The sequence below is a fragment of the Geotrypetes seraphini genome, chromosome 2 (assembly GCF_902459505.1).
Source record: "Geotrypetes seraphini chromosome 2, aGeoSer1.1, whole genome shotgun sequence".
NCBI classification, from domain to species: Eukaryota; Metazoa; Chordata; class Amphibia; order Gymnophiona; family Dermophiidae; genus Geotrypetes; species Geotrypetes seraphini.
Window position 1 is genome coordinate 315,464,295 of NC_047085.1, and position 25,111 is coordinate 315,489,405.

At 44.1% G+C, this 25,111-nt stretch overlaps 1 protein-coding gene and 1 long non-coding RNA gene across 3 annotated transcripts in view; one reads left to right on the forward strand and one right to left on the reverse strand.

The window, feature by feature from the left end:
- Positions 1-612: 612 nt before the first annotated feature.
- LOC117353763 lies at positions 613-12,973 on the reverse strand. The gene is made up of 3 exons (XR_004538026.1): positions 12,690-12,973; positions 2,359-2,414; positions 613-1,079 (listed from the first exon to the last, which is right to left on the reverse strand). It is a non-coding gene; the product is annotated as an uncharacterized LOC117353763 (long non-coding RNA).
- ENTPD3 (ectonucleoside triphosphate diphosphohydrolase 3) overlaps positions 12,727-25,111 on the forward strand; it is an 87,320-nt gene continuing 74,935 nt past the window's right edge. The window contains exon 1 of one of the 2 annotated variants that reach the window (XM_033930064.1): positions 12,727-12,990. In XM_033930064.1, the coding sequence (XP_033785955.1) occupies positions 12,879-12,990 (112 nt within the window). In that variant the 5' untranslated portion in view covers positions 12,727-12,878. Of the gene's footprint in view, positions 12,991-13,055; positions 13,187-25,111 lie in introns of those variants that run through there. The other variant, XM_033930066.1, reaches the window with a different exon arrangement.

A 25,111-nucleotide genomic window follows, 5' to 3' on the forward strand; every position in this document is an offset into this window, starting at 1 on the left:
ATATTGCCCTTTTAGAATGTCATCTCTCCAGGTTGTCAACTTGACCCAGACGTTTCCTCCTGCTCCTTTGATTTCCCTATTGTGCTATAATTAATTGAGAAGCCTTGGTGTTCTGCAAGTAAATGACTAACATCTGTTTAATAAAAATAACACTCAGAAAAGAATATGGACTAAATAAATACATATTTTTAACCAGTTTTTAGAGGTCCAAACCTCCTTCCTTAGGTCAGGACAGAATTTGTTTAACATTTTAGGATCTCATTCTAAATTAATTTTTTCCCCATTCTGGTCCTATAAAAATTCTTAATTGAATGTGATCTTGAGAGGTTAATATTCTTTACACAAAAATCATTTTACTTTTAGGTTAGCTAATATACAATTCAGTTCAAAATGTAGAAGTTTTTATTTGAGTTGACTCCAGGATGCCATTAATGCACATTTGGGGAGGGGGGGGGAAGTTATCAACCTGGGCTACAATTAAGATGGGTTATTTTACCATAAGTCATGCTATTTCAGCATAGGGTCCCATTTTATGTAATGAGACCCTATGCTAAAAGAACATGGTGGTAAAATAACCCATCTTAACCATAGACCACAAAAATAACTTCCCCCTTACATGTCATCTCTAAGGCCAGCGAGCCTTCTCCGGTGTAGCCCCCACACTCTGGAATGCACTCCCTGAATTCTTTATTTAACACAGAGGTCTTCATTAAGGTTTAAGCTGGAGCCACTTTGGATCCAAATGAGCTGAAGGAGATCCACCAATTATCTTTCCTTTGTGTCAATGACATCTAGCCCTCCAGCCTGTCTTCAAACCTTTTACTGTGTGTATGCAGAATGGGGTAGGCATTTCCAAATGCATTTTCCTCATCTACTGAGAAATGCCTTCTCTTTCAACCATGTGGCTTTTCCTCCCATCCTCTTTCCTCTTCGAGTCTTGAGCGTGGTTAGAGAGGCAAAGAGTAGCAGAAAATCAGCCAGAACGATGAGGAGGGCGGTACCAGAGGACTTTAGGGGCCGCCATTGGTCCCCGGGACTTGCATTGAAGAACACTGGCTTAGCAAAAGACTATGCGAAACCTAAGAAAAATAAGAAAATTCTTTTCCAAAGAACACTTCAAGATCATTGTACAATCCCTCATACTCAGCTCCTTAGATTACTGCAACAGCCTCTACCTACCTTGCCCAAATACTATGATAAAACAACTACAGACCGTTCAGAACACAGCTATCAGACTCATCTACTCGCTCAGCAAATTCGACCACGTCACACCCGCCTATGTAGACTCTCACTGGCTTCCGATAAAAGCAAGAACTCAATTCAAACTCTACTGCTTACTTTTCAAAGTAACCCATGGTATGGCCCACAATTACCTGAACAACCGTCTTTGCCGCTACCGACTACCCAGATCAAGATGAACTCAGAATCTTTTCACCTTCCCCCCTCATAATGGTACCCGACGTAAGAAACTTTACGACAGCCTTCTAGCAACTCAGGCAGCGAAAATTGACCCCACCATCACCAAACTGATGATCAAAACAACAGACATCAAAGTGTTTCGGAAAGAAATCAAAACATTTCTTTTCAAAAAACATGTCCTTACTTAATATTCCCCTCCCCAATCGCACATGCACTCTCCCCAGCAAATAACACACTAGTCATCCCCTTGAACCTCATTTACCAAAAATATCCAAACTCCTAAATAAGCATCTCCCTTAGGTATCCATTTAACCTTCTCCTAAATAAGCATCTCCCTTAGGTATCCACTTAACTGATTCTTTCAAAGTTAGATATCTTTCTTCAGTTGCCTATATTGTTTTCCCCACTGAACCTTGTAACTACTTGAACCCTGTCAAGTTATTCTATCGATAAATCCAGATATCTTATACTTGTATTTCTATACCACAACATGTAATTTACTTAAATCGTTATAATGTAATTCTCTCGGTAATGTCCTGATCTCTTTTAACTGTAATCTGCTTAGAACCGTAAGGCACAGGTGGAATAGAAATCACAAATGTAAATGTAAGTGTATATTCACTTCAGGAAGCAGGTAAAAGCTTGGTTCTTCAACCAGGCCTTTAATGGAAGAAGTAAGTACTGAATATACTCTAACATAAACCAAGAATTTGGGGCCAAAAAAATGGCCCAATAATGGGGGGTCTCGGTTTATATTTGAATCCCACACAGTCAACCAGCATGCTGCTGTCCCTCTTCTTCCCCAATGCCAATTGGTGTGCTGCTGTCTTCCTCCCCTCTCTCCCTCTGAGTACCCTCTCTCCTTTCTACCCAAAAATCACCAGCACTGCTGTTAGACACCCAGACACCCTCCCCACCCCTGACCTGCATTGCTCTTACCTCTGAACAAGCTACCAGTGATCCTCCATGTAGGGCTGGTGTGGGGACTTGAGCATCTGTACAATATATAAAAACAATGAAAGGGAAAGATTTTATGAATGATTATTCAGGAGACATGTCAATTCAAGTTGGAATAAGACTTATTTATTGGGGGTTCGATGTTGGACAGTTAATTAAAAATCATTTTACTGTAGGCATATCTGCTGGAGATGCCCTGCCATCTTAGAGTAATGTGCATCCAATATTTACATGCAACTCTTGAAAATGTTTAAAACAAGTGAGAGAATATTGGTCTATTGATTAAAATGTTGTGTGCTTTAATTATTTTTGTATCATGAGTTCAGCCTCAGGAATCAAACCTATGTCTTCTGCCACCAGTCTGACTCAGTATCCCCAGTTTTGCTGCTGATAGTCATAGACACGTGGTTTTGTAGATCTAAAATCAAGGATGCGATTGACAGTATGACTTGTAGATATAGTAGAACATTGATTATCTAGACCAGTGTTCTTCAACCACCGGTCCATGGACCAGTGCCGGTCCACAGAAATTTCCTGCAGGTCCACAGGGCCAGCACATGCATCAGGCCCAAAGCAGTGTTCTTCAATCAATGTGGCGTTATCTTCGAGCCAGCTCCCTCTTCCTAACTGATTCAGTGCACAAAGTCACGGGCAGTGGCTCCTACGGGCCGCCTGAACCGAAAGCCTTCTCTCTGATGTTGCAACATCAGAGGGAAGGTTTCCAGATGAGGCACGGGATGTGCAAGGTGCAATTAGTACTATTATGGGTGTGGGGTGTGGGGTGGAGATTGGGTAGAGATGGGCGGGGTCTGGCCCACGACTTAGCCCAGTGTTCTTCAACCGCCGGACCATGGACCGATGCCGGTCCACAGAATAATTCTTTTATTTCTGCCGGTCCATAGGTGTAAAAAGGTTGAAAAACACTGATCTAGACTAACCTTGGCAGAGAAAAGTCCAGATAATCAAAAATTCGGATGATTGGACAAATAATTTTTTGTTTTGTTTTAATAATAATTGTTAAAATAAAAACCATCAGAACTATTCCTGCTGCTGAACTGGTGCTGCTATGAGTACCTCACGAGACTGCTACTGGAAGTCTCAACAGCTATTTTCGTCACTGAAAGAGCAGGAGCAGGAGCGAGTGGGAATCGCTCCTGCCCCAGAGCTTTACTAGTACCTCCAGGGAAACAAGGTAGGCCTGGGGTCTTTCCTCTGGGTCCAGGAGAGGGGTTGATGGTGTTTGAGGAAGGAGGGTGAATACTCTCTTTTTCGTAGGAGGCGTGCCGACGGTGGGAGTAAGTCTCCCAGTTTGGGGGGGGGGGCTGGGATGATGGCAGCGGTGGCAGAAGCAGAGAAGGAACACTAGTGGGAGGGAGGGTGATAGGAATGGTACTTTGGTGAGGAATGGTACTTAGGGGAGAACTCAAATATAAACTAAGACCCCCCCCCAATGCAATCCAGATAATTGGACTTCTGGATAATCAGTATTTGGATAATCGGTGTTCTACTGTATTAACAATGATACCATTGACCCAAACAGTTAATAAATGTGTTAAAACTTATAGAAGAACATCTAGTCTTTGTTGAATGACTCACCATGATTAGCCAAATTTCTAATCGTGGTTTATAGTCGAGTCAACTTTTTCTCCCACTCTTTTGGGAGAAAAAAAAAAAAAAGATTACCTCAGTTTATATTTGAGTATATATGTAACTTGCTAGTCACAGACATACGCAAGGAGTGAAACCGTCTACACATACTATATCAGGATTTGTTTATCCACTCCTACTCTTCCATTTCCCATTCAGCCACTGTGTTAATCCGGAATAGCAGACAGTGCAGCACACATGAGGTGCCCACGCTTTATCTTGGCCGCCAACTTTACAGCCAAAATAACGCTTGGATGCACTTTGAAGTCTGCTGGACAGATTCTTTCGCTGATCTTGTGCAGTAAATTGTCCGCAGACATAACAGAAATTATCAGGGTGGTTAACACAACCTCGTCTGTTCACAATAATGATAATATCTTAGACAAAAACAAACAAAATATAAAAATTCACAGATAGAAAAAGCAGCACAATCTCTTTTTAGTATAAACTTTCAGATTACTGGTATATGTGATTGATGAGCTGTCCTAAAATGCAATATTGTGTTACAGAAACAGTAAAATACCGACGCTTCGTGGAAATGATATAAACACAAACTGATACATAACTTAAAAACAGGATGTGATAGACGAGAACGATTTTCAGATTCAGAGTCAGCATGTGGCCCTTGTTAAGGTACAAGTGACAGAACTCCAAGAGCAAAATGCTTGTTGACCAGTGTTATTTATTAACATTTGTTAACACAGCTACTAAACTACTTTATCCTAAACTAAAAATGAAATTCATTTTTTCTACCTTCATTGCCTGATCATTCTGTTGATCCCAGTCTATGGTTTCTGGCAACCTCTCTATCTCTCTTCTCCCTTCCATTCATCATCTGCTTCCTCTCGCCCTTCTATCCAGCATCTGCCCCCTCTCTCTCCTCTTTCCATCCAGCGTCTGCCCCGCTCTCTCCCCTTCCATCTAGTGTCTGCACCATCTCTATCTCTCTTCTCCCTTCCATCTAGCACCTGACCTCCTTTCTCCCCCTTTCCATCCATTGCCTGATCCTTTCCCTCCCCCTCTATCCAGTGGCAGCAAAAAGATATAGGCATTGTGGGGCTGCTCAATTCATTCTCATGGCTGCTGACCCTGCCCCCTTCTGACATCACTTTCAGTTCCAGGACAGAGCCAGGAGCCAGGAGCAGCGAGTGGCTCCGCGATACCTTTATATTCATTTTGCCACTGCTGAAACAGCGAGGTATGGGGAGATTTTTGGAGGTGCCATGGCACCCGTGGCTCTACACATTCTGATGCCCATGTCTGGATCTATTCTATATCTTGAGCACCCAAATTTGTGCCCTAGTCAGAAATTTGGGTGCTCATCTTCACAGAATCCATGAAATTGGGCAATTCTATAACAGGGTATCTCCATTTAGGTGCCACCATTGCTGTTGCTGCTCCTGTCCCCTGCTTCCATCATTTCCGCCCCCCCCCCCCCACTACTGCTGTCATGCTGAACCTCTTCCCCCCCCATCATACCTTTGCTGGCGGGGATGCTCAAGCCTCGCCAGTCAATGAGTTTCTCTGCTGGAGCCCAGCTACACTGCTTGAGCAGTAGAAGTTGGCAGGCTGGTCTGGCCTCTGACACTCAGCATTTCATATGCGAACTGAGCATGTGTAGAAATGCCACATCAATTGGCAGAGCATCCTGCTGACTTCCTGCTGCTAAAGCAGCTGTGGGCTGGGATCCGGCAGGGAAATTATTTGGCTGGCAGAGCTTGAGCACCCTCATTAGCTGTGTACTGGCTGCAATAATGTTGGAGGGGACCCGAGCCTGACTTAGGGAAGGATGAGACTGATGGAAATTTTGAGGGGATAGGTATGAATGAGGGAAGGGTGTTAGATGGTTTGGGAGTATGAGGGAGGGTGTGAAATGGGGGTAAGAGAAAGGGGATGCAGTAGGGGGGGATGAATGACCTAGTAAATTGGAGAGAGTATAAGAAAAACTGAAAAGATAGCAAAAAGAGGCAATAGGCTATATTGGTTTGGAGGCAAGGGTGGGTCTGGGGCTGATGAGGAGATAAAAAGCAATGAAGGTACATGAGGGCTGAGAGCATAAATACAGAGGATGGAAGTTGAGGACTAGGGAGTGAGAGAAAGATAAAAGGGATAGGAGACTAGGGAAGGAGAGAGACAGAGGGGCCAATGGGAGTGCTGGAAAGAGGATGAAAGGAAGATGGGGAAAGCCAGTAGGTAGATGAGAGGTGAAAAGGAGACTAAGGACAGGAGAAAAGGAGCATAAGGGGTAAAAATCACATGAGTGGATAAAGAGAGAGAAAAAAAGAAAGATCAGTATCAGAAAGATAAAGCGAAGGAAGGGAAAAAGACAAGAGGAGAGAGAAAAAATGGAAAGGCAGAAAAGAATTCAGGAGAACACTCTGACTTCAGAAAAGTGGAACAGAATGGGGGCCAACCCAACTCAATTAGAAAAGTACTCAGACAACACAGGTAGAAAAGAAAAAATTACATTCTAAGAACTGGAAAATGTACACCTTTTTAATTTTTGTATTTAGCAGAGTAAAAGAGAAAATACATTTCTGTTTCTCTGTTACTGGTATTTTTGTTGCTTACAGAGTCTGGCTGGGGGAGGGGGGCTTCCATTTCAGTTTTTGTCTGCATGTTTTTTGTGGTTCCCTATTCTGTATCAGGCAAGAGTCTGTCTAAGTTCAGCAAGAGTGACTAAGGTGAAGGATTCCTCTAGCCTATGTGTAGGAATCTATAATAGTCCAGCTTGTTCCAGTTTCCCAGTAGTTCTAGGGGCCAGTGAAGGATTTATAACGCTGCCTTTTCATAAATGGATTAAGGCTATTATGATGTGATACGTTTCCTGTATAGATTTATATAAAGAAATAAAAACCAAAAAACTGAAAATAAGGTAATACTTTTTATATTGGACTATTCAATGCATTTTATGATGAGCTTTCGAAAGTAACCCTTTTTCTTCAGATCAGAAATAAGCAAATTTCACTTTATAGGCTTGAGTGTTTTTTTGCAGGGTTTGGTGCTATTTACAAATTAAAAGCAGGCCTTTATCACCTAAAATAAAAATACATGGTGTTTTTTAAACGCTTATATTTGATGACTAGATTAGTCTGGATTTTCGGTGCCAGGCCATATCTGATTACCAGCACTGAATATCGGGCTAAATTTGGTGAGAATAGCACTGGAGCCTGTATAACAAATTTTTCATTCAAAGTCCCCCTGATCCTTCTCCTGGCTCCTGAAAAAGTTCCCCCTCCTTCCTATCCTCTCCCCTTTGCCTGCAAGACTGTAAACCCTTCTCCTTCCCCCCTGTGATGTAGGTAGAGAATGACATGGGGACACACTTTGTCCCCATCCCCACAAGCTCTGTCCCTGTCTCTGCCCCATCCCTGCCAGTTCAGTCCACGTCCCCACCCTGTCCCTGTGAGCTCAGTCCCCGTTCCATCCCCATAAGCTTGGTCCCCCATCCTTGCAACCTCAGTCCCCATCCTTGCCCCATCTCCACAAACTCTGTCTGATCCCATCTGCACAAGCTTTGAATAGTTATGATTTTTATATTAAAATCATTTTATTAAAGTATAAAAAGAAACAATATTCTGTACAAATGCCATTTTTTATTATTATTTATTTATAGAATTTTATAATATTACCAAGCATATACATCTTGTACAGTAAAGTGAGATCAAACAACATACTGAACTAAATTTCCAAAATTAAGATATACCACAATCATAATTCAGTTTGAAAATAAAAATAGATAAATAAAGTAATAATGATCTAGTTGATCACACACTAGTCCTCCATATATTGGATCCAAGATTTAAAGAGTAGGACAAATATAGATCAAATTAATTAAAAGAAAATCTATGTCTTACTACAGTGCGGGGAGCTAACCTTCCATGGGCGCTGTTATTCCTTTCTCAAGACGTTTCGCTGAGAGAAAACTAATCAGTTGAGACGGCTCTGTAAAAATATACTTCAATGATAAATATCTAACCACACATTTACATGGATATCTCAGAAAGAAAATACCCCCTATTTGAGTCACTCCAGGTTTTAGAAGTAGAAATTCTTTCCTTCTCTTTTGAGTCTCTCTAGAGACATCGGGGAAAATCTGAATATGATGTCCCAGGAAGTCTTTGGACCTATTTTTAAAGAAAAGTTTTAATATCCAATCCTTGTCTGGAGTCAAAGTGACAGACAACAAAAGAGTGGCTGGAACAGCCAATTCTCTATCCGATGCGGAAATGTCGAATGATCTCTCCCGGGATTCCACAATTTTTCCTTCTTCTTTGAATTGGGGCTTGGCAGGAAGATAATACACTCTTGTAAGAGGAGGTAAGGAGCTTTCAGGAATTTCCAATATTTCCATAAAATACCTTTTCACCATTTCTCTAGGAGAAGTTGACAAGATCTTTGGAAAATTTATGAATCTCAAATTGTTAATTCGACCATTATTCTCCTGAGCTTCCAGCTTCCTCCTGAGTATTATATTATCTTTAAACAGCAAATCTTGATTTTATTTTAAAGATATTAGCTCCTTACTTGTATTTTGTGACTCTGTTTTTAATTGAGAAATATCCTGCTTTAACACATTTATTTCTTCTTTTTGTTCTTTTAATTCCTTGTCCAAACTTTTTATTTGAGGATTTAAAGAATTCCCCAAATTCACTACCAAGTCCCATAATGCTTCAAGTGTAACTTTAGGGGGTTTTGTAGGTGAAAAAAGTTGTAATGGTGTAGTATCTAAATGTTCTGAAGTTAGCTTTACCTCAGTAGCGTCTTGTATTCCCCCTGCTTCTGTTGTCCCGGTCGCAAGTCCTTGCAGAGAGAGCATATCACTCTGCGTTGTTATGTTCGGCGAGCCCTCCATGCTAGCCTCTGGGAACGAAGAAGAAGCTACCTCCTCGGGTGCATTCTGGTCCTGTGGAGAGCTAGCTGCTTGCGGCATCGGTTGAAGGGGTGGCGTCCTGACGTCGGGGCTGAGAGTGACATCGAGCCCAGGGGATCTCACCACCGTGCTACTCTCCGGTAGCGTCCCTAGCGAGCTGGCACCCGACTCCTCTTGCTCCCGTTGTAGGCGTCGTAGAAAATCATCAATAGTGACCGCTGGGGTTAAGGGTCGCCGGGAGACTCCTCCGACGTTCCTTCCCCGTCTCTTCGGCATAGTTACAAGAAACTTTCGACGGCGTCCTCACTGCAGCAGATATGCAGCGGCCATCTTGAATCCTCCCAAATGCCATTTTATAAATCTCAAATAATATAGAACAAGGATCAAAAACCCTGTCTCCTCTCCCCCTCACAAAATATCCCCTCCACTATCAAGAAAACCGAACGAGTCAAATTACTACAGAATCTATATAGAAAAATCATGCTAACAGAACACTTCAGTCACACATGGCAGAACTAGTGTTAGGGACATGCAAATACGGCAACTGCCCTAAGCCTGCTGGAAACTAAAAAAGCAAAGCCTGATAGTGGGCTTTGTGATCTCCAAATTATGTCTAACACCAGCTCTGGCAGGATACACATATCAAATCTGATATAGTCTAAACAGAAAATAATTTTTTCTTCCTTTTGCTGCTAAGCTTATTTTCGGTAAGAGTAAATTTGATCACATAATCCCATTGCTTAAGAAATTTCATTGGCTTCCAGTGTACCTTGGAATCCAATTCAAGTGCGTTTGTATTGCATTTAAAATTCCATTTGGCATCTTTATCACCCTGGTCCCTCTAGACTGGAATGTGCATAGATCTCATCTTGCTAGAAGCACTAAAAATTAAAACTTACATTTCCTTCCCTTAGGGGTAAAAACAGATCTTTCAAGAGATTCAGTCATTCTTTCGTCTTCAAACTAATTGAGTTCTGGAATGAGTTACCGCTTACTCTGAGAAGTTTAGGCCCCTTCGTCGTATTCCAGAAAGCTCTGAAAACTTTTTTGTTTTCCAAAACATTTTGGAAATTAAGTTATTTCAGCTACATTCTTCGTATGTTTAAGCATTATGTCTACTTTATTGTTAACCGAGTCAAGCTCCTTCTGGTTGAAGACCCAGTCTATAAAATTAAGTTTTAGTTTAGTTTAGTTTGGTTGTCTGGTCATTTTATTCTTCAAATCACATTGGTTTCAGCAGTGGCATAACTAGGGAGGTTGGCGCCTGGAGCAGTGGTGCCCGGCATTGCGATGCCATGTGCCTCCCCTGCCCCTTGCTGTTTGTGCTTGAACACCTGTCCCCTCCCCCATACCTCTTGAAACATTTGCTACCACGAATAGCATCTTCCACATGCTGCTCACACCGGCCTTGGCTCCCTTCTGAAGTTATATCCTGGTACTGCAACCAGGAAGTGATGTCAGAAAGGAGCCAAGGCTAGTGTGAGCAGCATGTGGAAGATGCAGCTTGGTATGTGGTGGGGAGTGGGAAGAGGAGGAGAGCCACCGGTGCCCCTGCAAAGACAGCGCCTGCGGTGGTTCGTACCCTCACTTCCCCTTATTACGCCACGGTCTCAGGCTCTGGTTTCTGTTTCCTTCTGACTTCTCTTAACTCACTCGCCAGGGTCTCCTGACCATTGAACATTTCTTCATTCTGCATGCTCACCATCCATCTTCCATCTCTGTGTATGTTTTTCCCCCATGTTCAGAATCTCCTTTCTCTATCTCCTATACTTCCCTTTCTAGTATTTCTCCTGTGCCCATCTTCCTGCCTTCATCATCATCACCATTCTGTGTCCCTATCCCCTCCTCCTATGTCCAGTGTCACTCCTCTTGTCCCTATGCCCCCTAAGTACAGCATCTCTTCTGAATTCCTATTCTCCCTCATGTCTAGCCATCTTCCCTCTGTGTTCATATACCCTCCCATGTCTGGCATTGCCCCACTGACTATATCCATATACCACCCTCATGCAGCCTTCTCCTTTGTGTCACTTTTCCCCAGGCTCCCATCCATGCCCATTATCTCCCCTCTTTTCCCTGGGTCTAGCTTCTCCCCTCTTACTCCCTTACATTGGTGTCTCTCACTCTCTCTTTCCTCCCTCCCTCCACTGCGTTAAATATTTCACTCCCTCTTCCTTCATCCCCTTGATTCAGCATCTCTCTTTCCCTTCCCTTTTCTCTCCTCCTCCCTGCAGATCCAGCACCTCTCTCCCTTCCCCTCAGCACTCCTCCCATGCATTGAACACCTCTCTCCCTTCCCTCCAGCCCTCTCCTGCGGCCAAGGAGTTCTCTCCCTTCCCTCCTGTCCCCCTCCAATGGGTCCAACAACTCTATACTTTCCCTCTCTAGCCCCCCTCCCATGTGTTCAACATCTTTCCCCCTATACTCTAGCTCTAGCTCCTAGCTTCAGGTCTGGTACCTCTCCCTTCCCTCCAGCTCCATTCTCCACCCCCCCCAGCCCAGATCCAGCACCATCCTTCACTTCAGCTCCACCTCTGGAGCCAGCCAGCCAGCAACTCCACTCCCCCCTTCAGCTCTGGAACCAACCAGTCAGCTAGCATTCACCCCATACCAGTCAAAGCAGCAGAATCCAACCCCTGCTATGCAATTCCAGCACCCCCCCCTCCCACGGGTAAAGTGGCAGAGGCAAACTCCCCCCATGGGATGCACTGGAGAGGGCTCTGATGGAAACTCCAGTAATCTGGAACATGAGGATAATGCCTGGCAGACTTTTAAGGTCTATGTCCCGACATGATGGTTCAGATATGCTGGAGTGTGTTTCAATGGCAACTATTGTAATTGGAACTTAAGGACAGTGTGGGGGAGTGGACTATCCCTCACTATCCCCTCCAAATTCCCAATCATTCTACCATCCATAATTCTCTGCTTTGCCCTGCAACACACTCCTACTGAATCTCTGAGTCCAGTTCTTCTATTCTGTTTCCCTGTTCCTCTTTGCTCCATCCACTGCTCTGTTCCTCTCTCCCCCATCCAGCTGTTTCTCTATTCTCCTTCTCTTCCCAAGTCCTAAAAAGCCTCTCTCTGTTTCCGTCTCCCCCTTCTCTGTTTCCGTCTCCCCCATCTACCTACTCTGATCCCCTCCCCATGTTTCCAAATGACACCCTTGGCCAGTTGTCTTAGCGCCTGACCTACTGCGACCAGTCTTTTGCCAGCCAGGAGCGCTACTGGTCACATAGCAGCTCCTTCTTCTTACAGGGGTTACCCGGCCACATGATTCAATCTTGTTCTCTTTAAACCATTGGGCTCTGTGCCTATGGAGCTCTCTGCAGTTCACAGCCAACATCACATAGTTACATCAAGGAGGAATGAAGAAGGGGACTGCATTAGAGATAGCAGTCACACTATCATTTTTGTTGCAAGGAGGTTGTCTTAGGCACATATTCACATTTTTTGTTCTGCTATAAAATTATGCCCCAAGTGTTCTGAATAGGTGTCCAGTATGCAAATGGTTAATACTAACAGTAATAAAACAGGACTCTTGTCCCTGTGCTCCTCCGCCAAAAGCATACATTACTGAAGGGCACATTTCCATAACTACAATAGAAAAAGAAGGAACTGTATTGTTGAGATGCAAAATTCTTCAAGAAAATGGTCCAAAAGAGACAGAAGAACCTTCCCCTGCCCCAGCTAGATGTGAACTCCAGCATGCTGCAAATTTAGCAGGCCAGGTATTGGGGACATTGGTAGGGACGTGCGTGGAGATGGAAATTGGGATGCGCGTACTGAATATACGTACGTATAAAAAGAGGTGAGCGCATGGCTGTATCTCCCCGGCCTGCCTGAGCAGGAAAGGAATGCGAGCTCCCCTGCCCAGATTAAAGTGAGGCCACGCCCCCTGCAGAGGGGTGTGACTGAAGAGGAAGTCCTCGAAATTCACCTCTTATGTATCAGCAGCCTCCACAGTCCTCTTTCCCTGGCAGCGTGGATGCCGTCCTCTAGCATTTTTCCTCTGTTAGATTATTTTCCATTTCGGTTTGGTTTCCTGAGTGGAGTGGTGCAAAAACCTCAAGAACCTGTAGCCACAGGACCAATAGACGGTAAGGAGAGCGGCAGGGAGATTGAGCCAGAGCTGGGGGTGGGGGTGGAGACACAACTTAAAGTACTATTAAAAAGGCTGCTGCTCATTACCGATCAAAGATAAGAAGCAGGGCTGGGAAAATGCTAGACAAGTCAAGGATAGGTTGCTAGAAATTTATGGAGACGTTATGCCTGGTTTTTACACTGTACCTTGCGGTAGGTTTGCAATAATACGTTTTAACTACTGTCAGTAGGCTGATAAATGTGAGATTTCTGGACATGATTAGATGGTAGGATTTCTATTCTAGCTTGGGAGAAGCTGTGCTTTATCAGTTGTCAGTGGTGCCTAGTTCCCCCTTTATTCCTGAACAAAATACATGCTTGAAATTAAACGTCTCCTGTTCTTGTATATGATAATTTAACGGAACTCCTCTAGGATTTACTTGAAAATGAAGTTCTTCTCTCCCCCCCCCCCCCCCTTATATGAGCATGCCTCTCAAAAGCCTGGAGCAAAAATTAGGGAAAATGTAGTGCCTGTTCATGGAAGTACACATACAAGTCAAATATTTAACCAAATTCTAAATCTGATCTAAACTGAGATGTGCATTCTGTCTTTCTGACCTATCAGAGGACTCCCCCATGTGGTTTAAAGTGATACAAAAACTCAGTCAAATCATAACTCGTACAAATCAATGCATTCAAAGCTAACCATATATGTACAGCTGTGGATTAGGAATTGGTTATCGGATGGAAAACAGAGGGCAGAGTAAAGGAGTACCACAGGGGTCTGTACTGGGACCGGTGCTATTTAACTTATTTATAAATGATCTGGAAATTGGAACAACGAGTGAGGTGATTAAATTTGTAGATGACACTAAACTGTTCAAAATTGTTAAAACGCATGTTGACCTTAGGAAATTGGAAGACTGGGCATCCCAATGGCAGATGAAATTTAATGTGAACAAATGCAAAGTGATGCACATTGGGAAGAATAACCTGAATTACAGTTACTGGATGCTAGGGTTCACCTTGGGGATTGGACACTGCTCCTTCCCTCCTAATAAAAGTGCGATTGCTGTATGACTTGCGCACATATACTCACATTGAACAGAGCGCCTAAATGTGGGCTTAGGCCAGGGCATGGATTGTAGCACACACACCGCATTATCTATTACGTTCTTTTTTTAAATAGAAACAAAACAAACGGAAAATAAGATGATACCTTTTTGATTGGGCTAAACATTTTTGGCTAGTTTTTAAAGGTCGGAACCATCTGCCAGGATTAATAGGAGCAAAGGATGATGGCAATATCAGAATGTAAATGTGAAATATAAAAGCATTCCATAGACAGTTTCCCATACTCTAGCATTCCAAGCGGCTTCCCATGATAGAGAATTTCGATCGTTATTGCTTGGAGCTTGTTCTTGTAAACATTTCAGAACCTAATTGAAAACTCATCTTTTCTCAAAATACTTGGTCAGATAATTTTCCTGCCCTCATTGTCTTCAACAATAAAGATAAGTTGTTATGGTCTAGCTTTTCAAATTTGGACAATATGCACAGTATTTGCTGAAGATTTTTTTGAAAATGCACTATATCTTCAGTAATGATTGGTGAAGGGTTTATATTAGCTTAGCTTTAAAAAATAGCACAAAAAAAGTTAAAATAAGTATTTATTGGCCAATGATTGGAGCAGGAGTATTACATCTACGCGGATCATCCCAGCTTGTGATTGTATGGCTGTGCGTAGGCTCCATCTCTGAGGCCGTTTAGCAAGCCCTATAGTGTTAGGGTTAACAATACTGATGTGTATTGTTTTATATAAGTGGTACTCCAAAATTGAACACCATATTCCAGATGTGGTCTCACCATGGACCTGTAAAGCGGCATCACCACTTCGGGCTTTCGGCTGACGAAATTTCTCCGGATGCAACCCAGCATTTGTCTAACCTTGGATGAAGCTTTCTCCACTTGATCAGCAGCCTTCATATCTTCACTAATTTGGACAATATGCACAGTATTTGCTGAAGAATTTTTTGAAAATGCACTATATCTTCAGTAATGATTGGTGAAGGGTTTATATTAGCTCCTAGGTCCCGTTCTGTAACAGTTCTAGTTAAGTTCTCACCGTTCAGTGTGTAGGTTATGCAAGGGTTTCCGCTACCAAGGTGCATACATTTCTTGGCATTAAAGCTCAGCTGCCAAATAGCAGACCATTTCTCCAATAAAAGTAGGTCCTGTGTCATACTTTCGGGTACGGTACCTCCACCCACTTCATTGCATAATTTAGCGTCGTCGGCAAATAATGCAATTTTACCCTGAAGTCCCTGAGGCAGATCTCGTACGAAGATATTAAATAGGATTGGACCCAGGACTGAGCCCTGCGATACTTCACTGAGCACCTCTGACGTTTTGGAGGGAGTACCGTTTACCACTACCCTTTGAAGTCTGCCACTGAGCCAATCTTTAACCCATGCAGTTAATGTTTCTCCTAGTCCCAGCGAGCTCATCTTGTTTAATAATCTACGTTGTGGGACACTATCAAAAGCTTTACTGAAGTCCAGATACACTACATCCAGGGACTTACCCTTATCTAGTTTTTTTGTTACCCAGTCAAAGAAGCTGATTAGATTGGATTGGCAGGACTTTCCCTTTGTAAATCCATGTTGGTGGGGATCCCTCAGTCTCTCATCGTCCAGAACCGTATCTAATTTGTGTTTAATCAATGTTTCCATAAGTTTACACACTATTGACGTGAGACTTACCGGTCTCTAATTTGCAGTGTCTAACCTGCATCCCTTTTTGTGGAGCGGAATTGTACTGTTTTACACCTCCACATCTAAAAAAAATAGATTTGCACACTTTTACAGCTAAAGATGTGCCTCAGTTGCTTCTAATGGGCGTCTGTGATTCTCTAAAGAGCTTGCCCACCTGAGAAATACTAAGCAAGCCCTGCTTAGGACTGGTTTAAGTCTTCAGATTAATCACTTTGGGGTCCTTTAACTAAAGCTAAGCTCCCGATTGGTAAGGCTCGACTTTAGTGCAGGAAGAGGCGGTCGGAGCATACAGCGAGTGATTTCCTTCACTTGCCGGCACTCTGGCTGCTCTCTCCTGCCTCTCCCACTGCCCTCTCCAGTCTCTCCCACGAAAAACTGTATTCGCGGTTTTTCAAGATTAATATCGGGGGAGTACTACTATATTTTGAGTATAGTGTTTCCTAGGATAAAGCATTCCACAGTATCTCTGACCAGTTTACTTCACAGTACATCTTTCTGTGAAACTATTATTCCTCCAGCCCCAAACATGTACTTACTTTCCCCCAGCCATATAGAGGTTCTGTAACTAATTAAAAATGAACTATTTCTGGTGCATCCCCTGGGCTTTCAAAATGGTTCATATTTCTGGTTCAGAAATCTGATTTGAATGCAATTATATAGCAAATGATGAGAAAGGGGTGTGCATTGTGAATTCTTATAGTGTAATAGTCCCTTGAGCTCTCTGTGTTTATAGATCTGGCTAATTTTAAGAGCAGAGAAGGTCAGGCAATAGTTTGGATTTTATTATTTGGTTTACTGCTATTAACATAAGTATTTAGCGGTGTCTTTATTGCTCCTACTTCCTATTTATAAAATGATTGAATACAAATCAGGCCTTTTGTCAGACAGCATTGTGTGATTATACACTGGAATGCTTTTATGTATAGTGAAAACAGTATGAAGCACTGACCTTTGCCAAGGCGCTATTAACAATGGCAGAAGACATTCACCCTGTGCTCTAACAAAATATTGTCAAGATTAAGTAGAAATATTTCCCTTATGTTTATTAGTTTATGAAGAAGGGAGGGGGGTATTTTATTTTAACATATACCATACAAGAATGAAATATGTGGCTGGGGGGGAGGGAAGAGGGATAGGGATAAAAATCTATGTAATATACCAATAATTGACTATAAGTGATTTATTTATTGTTACTGTAAATGAAAAAAAAAATTAACACTTAATGTAATTTATGATAATGAATAAAGAATTTATAAACTAAAAGAGGATGACAAGTTATTTTTGTTTTCTTTGCAAGAGCAAGGAGCTTTTCATAATTGCATCTACACACTCCAAAGTGTGTGGTGGTAAATGTGCTCTCTTCCTTTTTCAGGTGATGAGGGCACTTAAGGCTCCTTTTATGAAACTGCGTTAGCGGCTTTTAATCACGCGCTAGCCAAAAAACTACCACCTGATCAATAGGAGGCGATAGCGGCTAGTGTGGCTGGCAGTTTAGCGCGCACTATTTCGCGCATTAAACTGCTAACGTGGCTTTGTAAAAGGAGCCCTTAATTTCTGATTTTACACTTTTGTAGGGTATGCAGTGTAAACCTTTAATTAAGAACATAAGAATTGCCGCTGCTGGGTCAGACCCGGAGTCCATCATGCCCAGCAGTCTGCTCACGCGGCGGCCCTCTGGTCCAAGACCAGCGCTCTAACTGAGACTAGCTTTACCTGCGTACATTCTGGTTCAGCAGGAACTTGTCTAACTTTGTCTTGAATCCCTGGAGGGTGCCTTCCCCTATGACAGACTCCGGAAGAGCGTTCCAGTTTTCTACCACTCTCTGGGTGAAGAAGAACTTCCTTACGTTTGTACGGAATCTATCCCCTTTCAACTTTAGAGAATGCCTTCTCGTTCTCCCTACCTTGGAGAGGGTGAACAACTTGTCCTTATCTACTAAGTCTATTCCCTTCAGTACCTTGAATGTTTCGATCATGTCCCCTCTCAATTCCTCTGTTCAAGAGCCATGCAGGGGATAAGCAGAGCACAGCATAATGTCCTGTGCCGCTGTCAGAACTGCCATGGCATAGTGCTTCATTCTGTGTTCACTGTGCGTGAATTAATTTCAGTGCACAATCACAATGCCGTCTATGTACCACAATGTAGACTTGATGCTATCAAGGCAGATGACTGTGAATGGCGTGGCGAGTGAGATCAACAGAAGAAGGGTACAAAAGGAGAACGTGGAAACAGTTGGGTTCCCAGGCCTGACAGAGCAGTGGCGTACCAAGGGGGGGGCGGGAGGGGCGGTCCGCCCCGGGTGCCAGCCCTGAAGGGGTGCTCCCGGCCTTGCCGTTCAGTCCCCCCACACCCCCGAAGGACCGCTCGCCCCATTGACCTTCCTGCACCACCTGTGAAGCAGCAAGCAGCAGGATCGCGAGGTCAGCTATCCCTAAGCTGCTTGGGCGCTGCTTCCTGCGCCGCGGTCCCGCCCCTCCTCTGACGTCAGAGGAGGGGCGGGAACGCGGCGCAGGAAGCAGCGCAGGGATAGCTGATGTCGCGATCCTGCTGCGGCTGCTTCATAGGTGATGCAGGAAGGTCAGTGGGGCGAGCGGTCCTTCGGGGGTGGTGGTGGTGGTGGGGACTGAACGGCAAGGCCGGGAGCATAGGTAGTGCTGCTTCATAGGTGGTGCGGGGAGGCCAGGGGGGCGAGCGGTCCTTCGGGGTGGGGCGGGTGGGCAGGCAGGCATTCAAGGGGGAGGGGGGGTGACAGGCAGGCAGGCCTTCAAGGGGGGGGACAGGCCTTCGGGGGGGGTGTGCAGACCTTCAAGGGGGAGGGACAGGCCTTCAAGGGGGGGCAGGCAGGCCTTCAAGGGGGGACAGGCCTACAAGGGGGTGGGACAGGCCTTCAGGGGGGGTGCAGGCCTTCAAGGGGGTGCAGGCCTTCAAGGGGGGTGCAGGCCTTCAAGGGGGGGACAGGCCTTCAAGGGGGGGACAGGCAGGCAGGCCTTCAAGGGGGGGACAGGCCTACAAGGGGGTGGGACAGGCCTTCAAGGGGGTGCAGGCCTTCGGGGGGGTGCAGACCTTCAAGGGGGGGACAGGCCTTCAAGGGGGGGACAGGCAGGCAGGTCTTCAAGGTGGGGGGACAGGCCTACAAGGGGGAGGGACAGGCCTTCAAGGGGGGGGGGGACAGGCCTACAAGGGGGTGGGACATGCCTTCAAGGGGGGTGCAGGCCTTCAAGGGGGGACAGGCAGACCTTTAAGGGGGGACAGGCCTTTGGGGGGGACCCTGGTTTAGAAGTACACAGAGGGAAGGGGGTGTTCAAAGAGACGTGCATATGCCAAACTTTGGGGGGGAGATGAAGAAATAATGGGTCTGAAAATAGAGGAGAGGGGGAGAAATGATGGACCATGGGATTTAGGGAGGGAAGGAACTGAAAGGGGGAGAAATTGGACACAAGGGATGGTGTGGAGGAGGGATAGAGATACTGGATAGGAGGGTAATTGGGAAAAGAAAGGGAGAGATGGTGGACTCTGGGGTGGTGGGGAAGGAGGGAGAGATGCCGGATGAAAGGGTAGTTAAGAAAAGGTGGATCTGTGGAGGGAGATGAAAAAAAGGAAAGATACCAGACTTCCTGGGGAGGGAAGGGAAATGGAAAGGGAGGACAGAGTTGGCAGATGGATGGTTAGCACGCAGAAAGAAGAAAGAAGGAGACCCTGGCAAGCAAGTTATCAGAAGAAAACCAGAGCCTTGGACCAACAAGATTTGAAATATAACCAGACAACAAAAGGTAGAAAAATTAATTTTATTTTCTGTTTTGTGATTATAATATGTCAGATTTGAAATGTATATCCTGACAGAGCTGGTGTTGGACTGCAAACGTGAGCTAGGATTTAACAGAGAGAGGAAAAGTCCTTTTTGTGTCTTTATTTTATTTACACCACAGCGCCAGTGTGGTTAGGAGAAGCTAAAGGGGGTGAAAAAGCTATAAAACCCACCAGGAGTTTTGAAAAAAATCACCCAACTGGGCAGGAAAATCGAATTGAAAAACCAATTCAATTGAATTGAATCGAATTTTTTTTTCCTGAATCTGGCAGCATTAGTTTGCGCTACTGTCTTAGACTTTAGGACCTGGGATTGGGGAGAGATGGCATCCTCAGTACTTTATAATGCAAGTGAAACGAGGATTTGGTCAGACTTTTGAAGGGTCTGCAGAAATAAAATATTGTATAGGCCGGGGACATGAAACAGCAGGAAATGGGAACTTTTCTTCCTTCTATTTTTGTGAATGGAAAGGCTGAGGATGTCAGAGAGTTCAGTTAAAATATGTGCTTTATAAGAAAATATAATAATGTGTTTTATAAAGTTTATAGCATAGCTGGCCTACCCAGTGAGGTGTTTCTAGTGGTGGTGGTGGCAGCGTGTCAATGTGTTGAGAGGAAGAGGTGGTCTGGGAAATTCTGCTGAGCAAACTCCGGGCCCATTTCCACCCCCCAGTTAGTCCACTCCACTCAACTGGTTCACACACTGAATGGGTCATTGGGTGTTGTGTTGGGATCTCTTCCAGTGGTTTATCAGTATCTCCTTCTGGTCCAAGGAAGGAAACTTTGTTATCCTTAGCATTGACCTACAGAATATGTTTGTAACAGCGCTGCTTGTGTGGCATTAGGCTATGTAGTGATCGAAAGAAAAAAACAGACCTTTGCACATTTTTGCACTATATGGTGGGTGTATGAGGAGATTCACATTTCCTGCACAGCTAAGTCCACGTGAAGTTACCTTGTGCTGTATTTGACATCTAGCAAGGTCTCTGTTTGAAAGGAAAGATCTAAACTTAAAAATGAAGTGGCCAGAAGTTATGGTAAAAGCAGATAGTGTAGCTGGTTTTAAGAAAGATTTGGACAAATTCCTGGAGGAAAAGTCCATAATCTATTATTAAGACATGGGGGAAGTGTCTGCTTGCCCTGGATCGGTAGCATGGAATGTTGCTACTCTTTGGGTTTTGACCAGGTATTAGTATCCTGGATTGGCTACCATGAGAATGGGCTACTGGGCATGATGGACCATTGGTCTGACCCAGTTAGGCTATTCTTATGTTATGTTCTCATCTGTAGGGGCCTTTGTTTTCACTTCTTATTTTAATGTATTTTTTTTCTGGGAACTTATCAGTGTTTTTTATAATGGGAACAAAAATGGAAGAGAATTAATGTGTGTGGGATGAGGGGGTAACTAATTTCTTCAGCTAAATAATTCAATCCACTTCAAACAGACATAGGAGAACTCACGCACCATTCACACACCCTCCAACCAAAAACGTCAAAAGGAAAAAAACTGTTCGACAACCTCCTAGCCATTCGAGCTGCAACACTCGACCCCCAACCCTACAACCAATTGACATCGACCACATACTGCAAAACCTTCAAAAAGAAATAAAAACCCTTCTATTCAAAAAACACATAAAACCGAACTAACACAATCAGAACTGTCCCAAGCATCACCTGCAACTACTCCATATGTACTTCAGATGTCATGACAATTCAGACATAATTTATGTTATGTTATGTTTGGAATATAAGAAAATTTTCACTGCCTGTTTCTATTCTGACCATTTATTCCGTTTCATGGTCATTACAAAAAATATTTTTTTACATGGGGGGGGGGGGGGTGTCAAAAAATGATGGGCCCCGGGTGCCACATACCCTAGGTACGCCACTGTGACAGAGGCTACAGAAAGTGGCCGTACGGTGTAGTGGAGCACACTGAAAGGCAAGAGAGGGAAAGCCAGTTCAGACAAGTCCATGGCCATCAGAACATTGACCTAGTGGAGATGGTAGATGAAGAACAGCCAGCAAATCGTAGTTTTCTGCAGGTATAGCTGGCTTAAAAGTACGAGTGATGGTGTTGCCAACAATATGAACAACTGATATATTCTCACTTTCATTTGCCAACAACATAAACTGACCCAGATACCGGGTAAGGGAGGAAAAAACCCTTGATAAGTTCAAAGAGAAATTAAAAAGTCACCTAGTTAGGGATGCCTTTGATTAATTACCCTTCCATGTTTAGTCTGACTTCGGCACTCAATGCAGGCAAGGCCTATCAATGCAATTCCCATATGTTTTTCTCCATTTTCGTTCTCTTTCCTATACCGATTGTGTTCCTCCAATTATTTTCCTTTTGTTTTACCATCTACCTTGTCTGAAGTGTGTCAATGTTTCCCTAATATTGTTTGTCTCTCCCACTTTATTGTACATCGCTTTGAAATTCTGAAAAAATTTTTTATTAAATTTTTTAATAAACTTGGAAACTTGGAACCGACAGTCTGTCTTCTCTTTTTGTTTCTCCCATTCCATTCAGAATTTTCCCTCTTTATCTCCCCACGCCTCAATCCAGCATTTCCCTTCTTTTTATCCCCACGTCTCTATCTACTGTCTCTTCCCTTCTTTTTCTCCCCATCCTTACATCCAGCATCTTGCCTGTCTCCCCCTTCCATCCAACATTTCACCTGGTTTTCTCCCCAAGCTTCCATCTAGCATTTCCCCTTTTTGTCCTCCCCCTTTCATTCAGTGTCTCCCCTCTTTCTCCCCCCATCATTCTATCTAGCATCTTTTTCCTCTTCCAAACAGTGTCTTTCCTCTTCTACACCTTCTGCTATCCCTCCATCCCCTGACCATTACTGCTCCTTCTCCAGAGCAGCAGCTTTGGCAACACAATTTACAGCCGTCACACAGCCCCAGTCTTCAAGTGCACTTTGTCAGCTTTGATGGTCTCCTGCCCCCCTGACGTCGATATCCTGGTCCAGGGCAAGGGAGTATCAGAGCTGGCAACACGCAGGAAAAGAATGGGGCCATGTGACTGCTATAATTTGGGGGAAAAAGCAGCAGTGGGAGGGAGGCAAAGCAGGAACCCGCATAGGTTCTCAACATGCGCAAGGGATATCTGCGCACCAGGTTTTGAGAGCCTATGATGTAAATGATCAGAATACTCACATTTATGTACATTTACCGGCTATGTGCTATTTTGTAACATGGTGTTTAAATGTTATGGTGTGTAGTTTGAAGAGGGGTGTACACAGGGGCAGAGTCTGGGTGTAGAGTTGCAGGGTGCACTATTAAATGCATACATTTTAGATTATTAATCTTTAAGGGCTATATTCGCTAAGCAAACTGATCGTGTACCGATCGGTTTGCGACCACTTAACTATCAAATTTCCCTCTGGCCTGATTCACTTACCTCTCCTGCGATCCGCTTGGAATCCTTGCATGCAAATGAGATGAAATGCATGCAAATTGGACAGCGACCTGATTCACTACACCAAATTTCCGATCCGACTGGGCTGGCCGATCACCTGAAGAAGCGACTGCTGGGGACCAGTCAACAACGTCTTTCTGACTGGAAGCCTTGCTCTCTGTCCTGCAATCTCTCCTGCCTGCTCACCCCGAATGCTGCCCTGCTCTTCCCTGCTATCTCTGCTGCTCACCCTCATGCCGCCCTGCTCTGCCTTGATCTTCTCCTGCCACATCGCCGCTCTCCTGCCCTTCCCTGCCCAGCGAGCCCGTGGTTATAACCTGCGGGTTTAAAGCGGGTTAAAACCAAGGGCTCCATTAATTTTTTTGTGAGGGCGGCAGCTGGCAAAAGCAGGACCAGTTTTAAGGAGCCACGCAGGTTAGGGTCAGTGGAGGTGGCAGTGTTTCCTCGAAGTCAAAAGTAAAAAGTTAAAAAAAAAAAGATCATTGCTTCTATGGTCTGCGCATGCGTGAGCCGTGCAGGCAGATGGGGGCATTCCTCCGATCGTCCTCATCTGCATGTTTAAGTTTACTGAATCAGTCGGACTTGCCGGGATCGGGACCCGATTGGGCCCGATCGGGCAGGTTAGTGAATCCAGCCCTAAGTCCATTATATTAACAGGAGCTAGAATAGATGTGTCTCTCTGTCTTTCTTTCTGTCTCTCTGTCTCCTTAGCCGCTGTCTGTCTTTCTTTCTTTTTCGCTTCTTGGCCACTGTCTGTCTGTCTCTCTGGAACCTCCTATCTGTTTGTCATTCTTTCTGTCTGCGTCTCTCCCTGGCCCCCTGCCTATCTCTCTGGCCCCCCGAGCAAACCAAGATTGCTGCCTGCCCACCAGCATACCCCTCTCCCCCAAAGCAGCTCCTTTTCCCTCTCCCCCTCCACTTCCCTGTGCAGCAGTAGCAGCCGGATGCCTTGCAGCACCTTGAAGGACACCCTCCTGCCATTTCTCTCACTGCCGCTTGCGCCGTAAGCCGCCGCGTGTTGCAAATGGAACACGGCACGGAAGCACAAATCATGGCGGCAGGGATCATGCCATTTCAACTGCGCATGCGTGGGTAAGGGTTTTATTGTAGAGGATAGCATACCATAAAGTGCATACGGTTTAATCAGCATTTGCACTAGGTTTATGGGTAGCATCAGTGCTTGCATCTAAAAGATAAGAACAAATTTGACTTATTTGGTTGGTATTCTAAAACAAAAAGCAAGTGCCTACCTTTCCTTACAGAATAGGATCCCTCCAGGCACCTAGATATAAGCAGCTCCTTATAGAATTGCCCTTTAAATCTGTAATGAGTCACTGAAACAAAAGTGAACCACATACCGAAAGCCAAGTGGTATGTGGTTCACTTTTTGTTCCTCGTAGCACCATTCCATATCCTCTTACTAGTTATTTTTTACTATTTTTTATGACCCCTAATGAAAGCATAATTTTGCTGAAACACAGACCGCGTCAGGTCCGGACAACATGCTCGCCTAATTACTACTGGTTTATTGTGAAGATTAGGCTCTGTACCACATGTTCGACTGATCTTAACTGGTTTTAATTACCAGCATACTGTTTCTTGTGTATATCATATCTTCATTTGGAGCTAACTGTCGTTTTGAATTAATGTATTATATTGTGGAACATCATATGTGTTTTTATATTTGTAGTATTTGGTGTTTTAAAAAAATATTTTCACATATTTTTGATAATATTTAACAGGTATATATTTTTCAATAAAAATGATTGCTTTTCCCGTTTCATCCAAAGACTAATGTTCCACTTCTTTTCTCCTTTATGATTTGCATCGAACATAGGTCTTTCTGTTTGTTTTTGGTCAGTCCTATTAGAAGCAAGCAGGTTCCTATAGTAGCCTAGGGGGTGGTGCAATGAACATAAGAATAGCCTTACTGGGTCAGACCAAAGGTCCATGAAGCCCAGTAGCCCGTTCTCACAATGGCCAATCCAGGTCCCTAGTACCTGGCAAAAACCCAAAGAGTAGCAACATTCCAGAACCCCAAAGAGTAACAAAAGATTCTAGAACTCCAAAGAGTATCTAGATTCCATGCAGAATCTCAAAGAATAGCAAGATTCTAGAACACAAAGAAATGG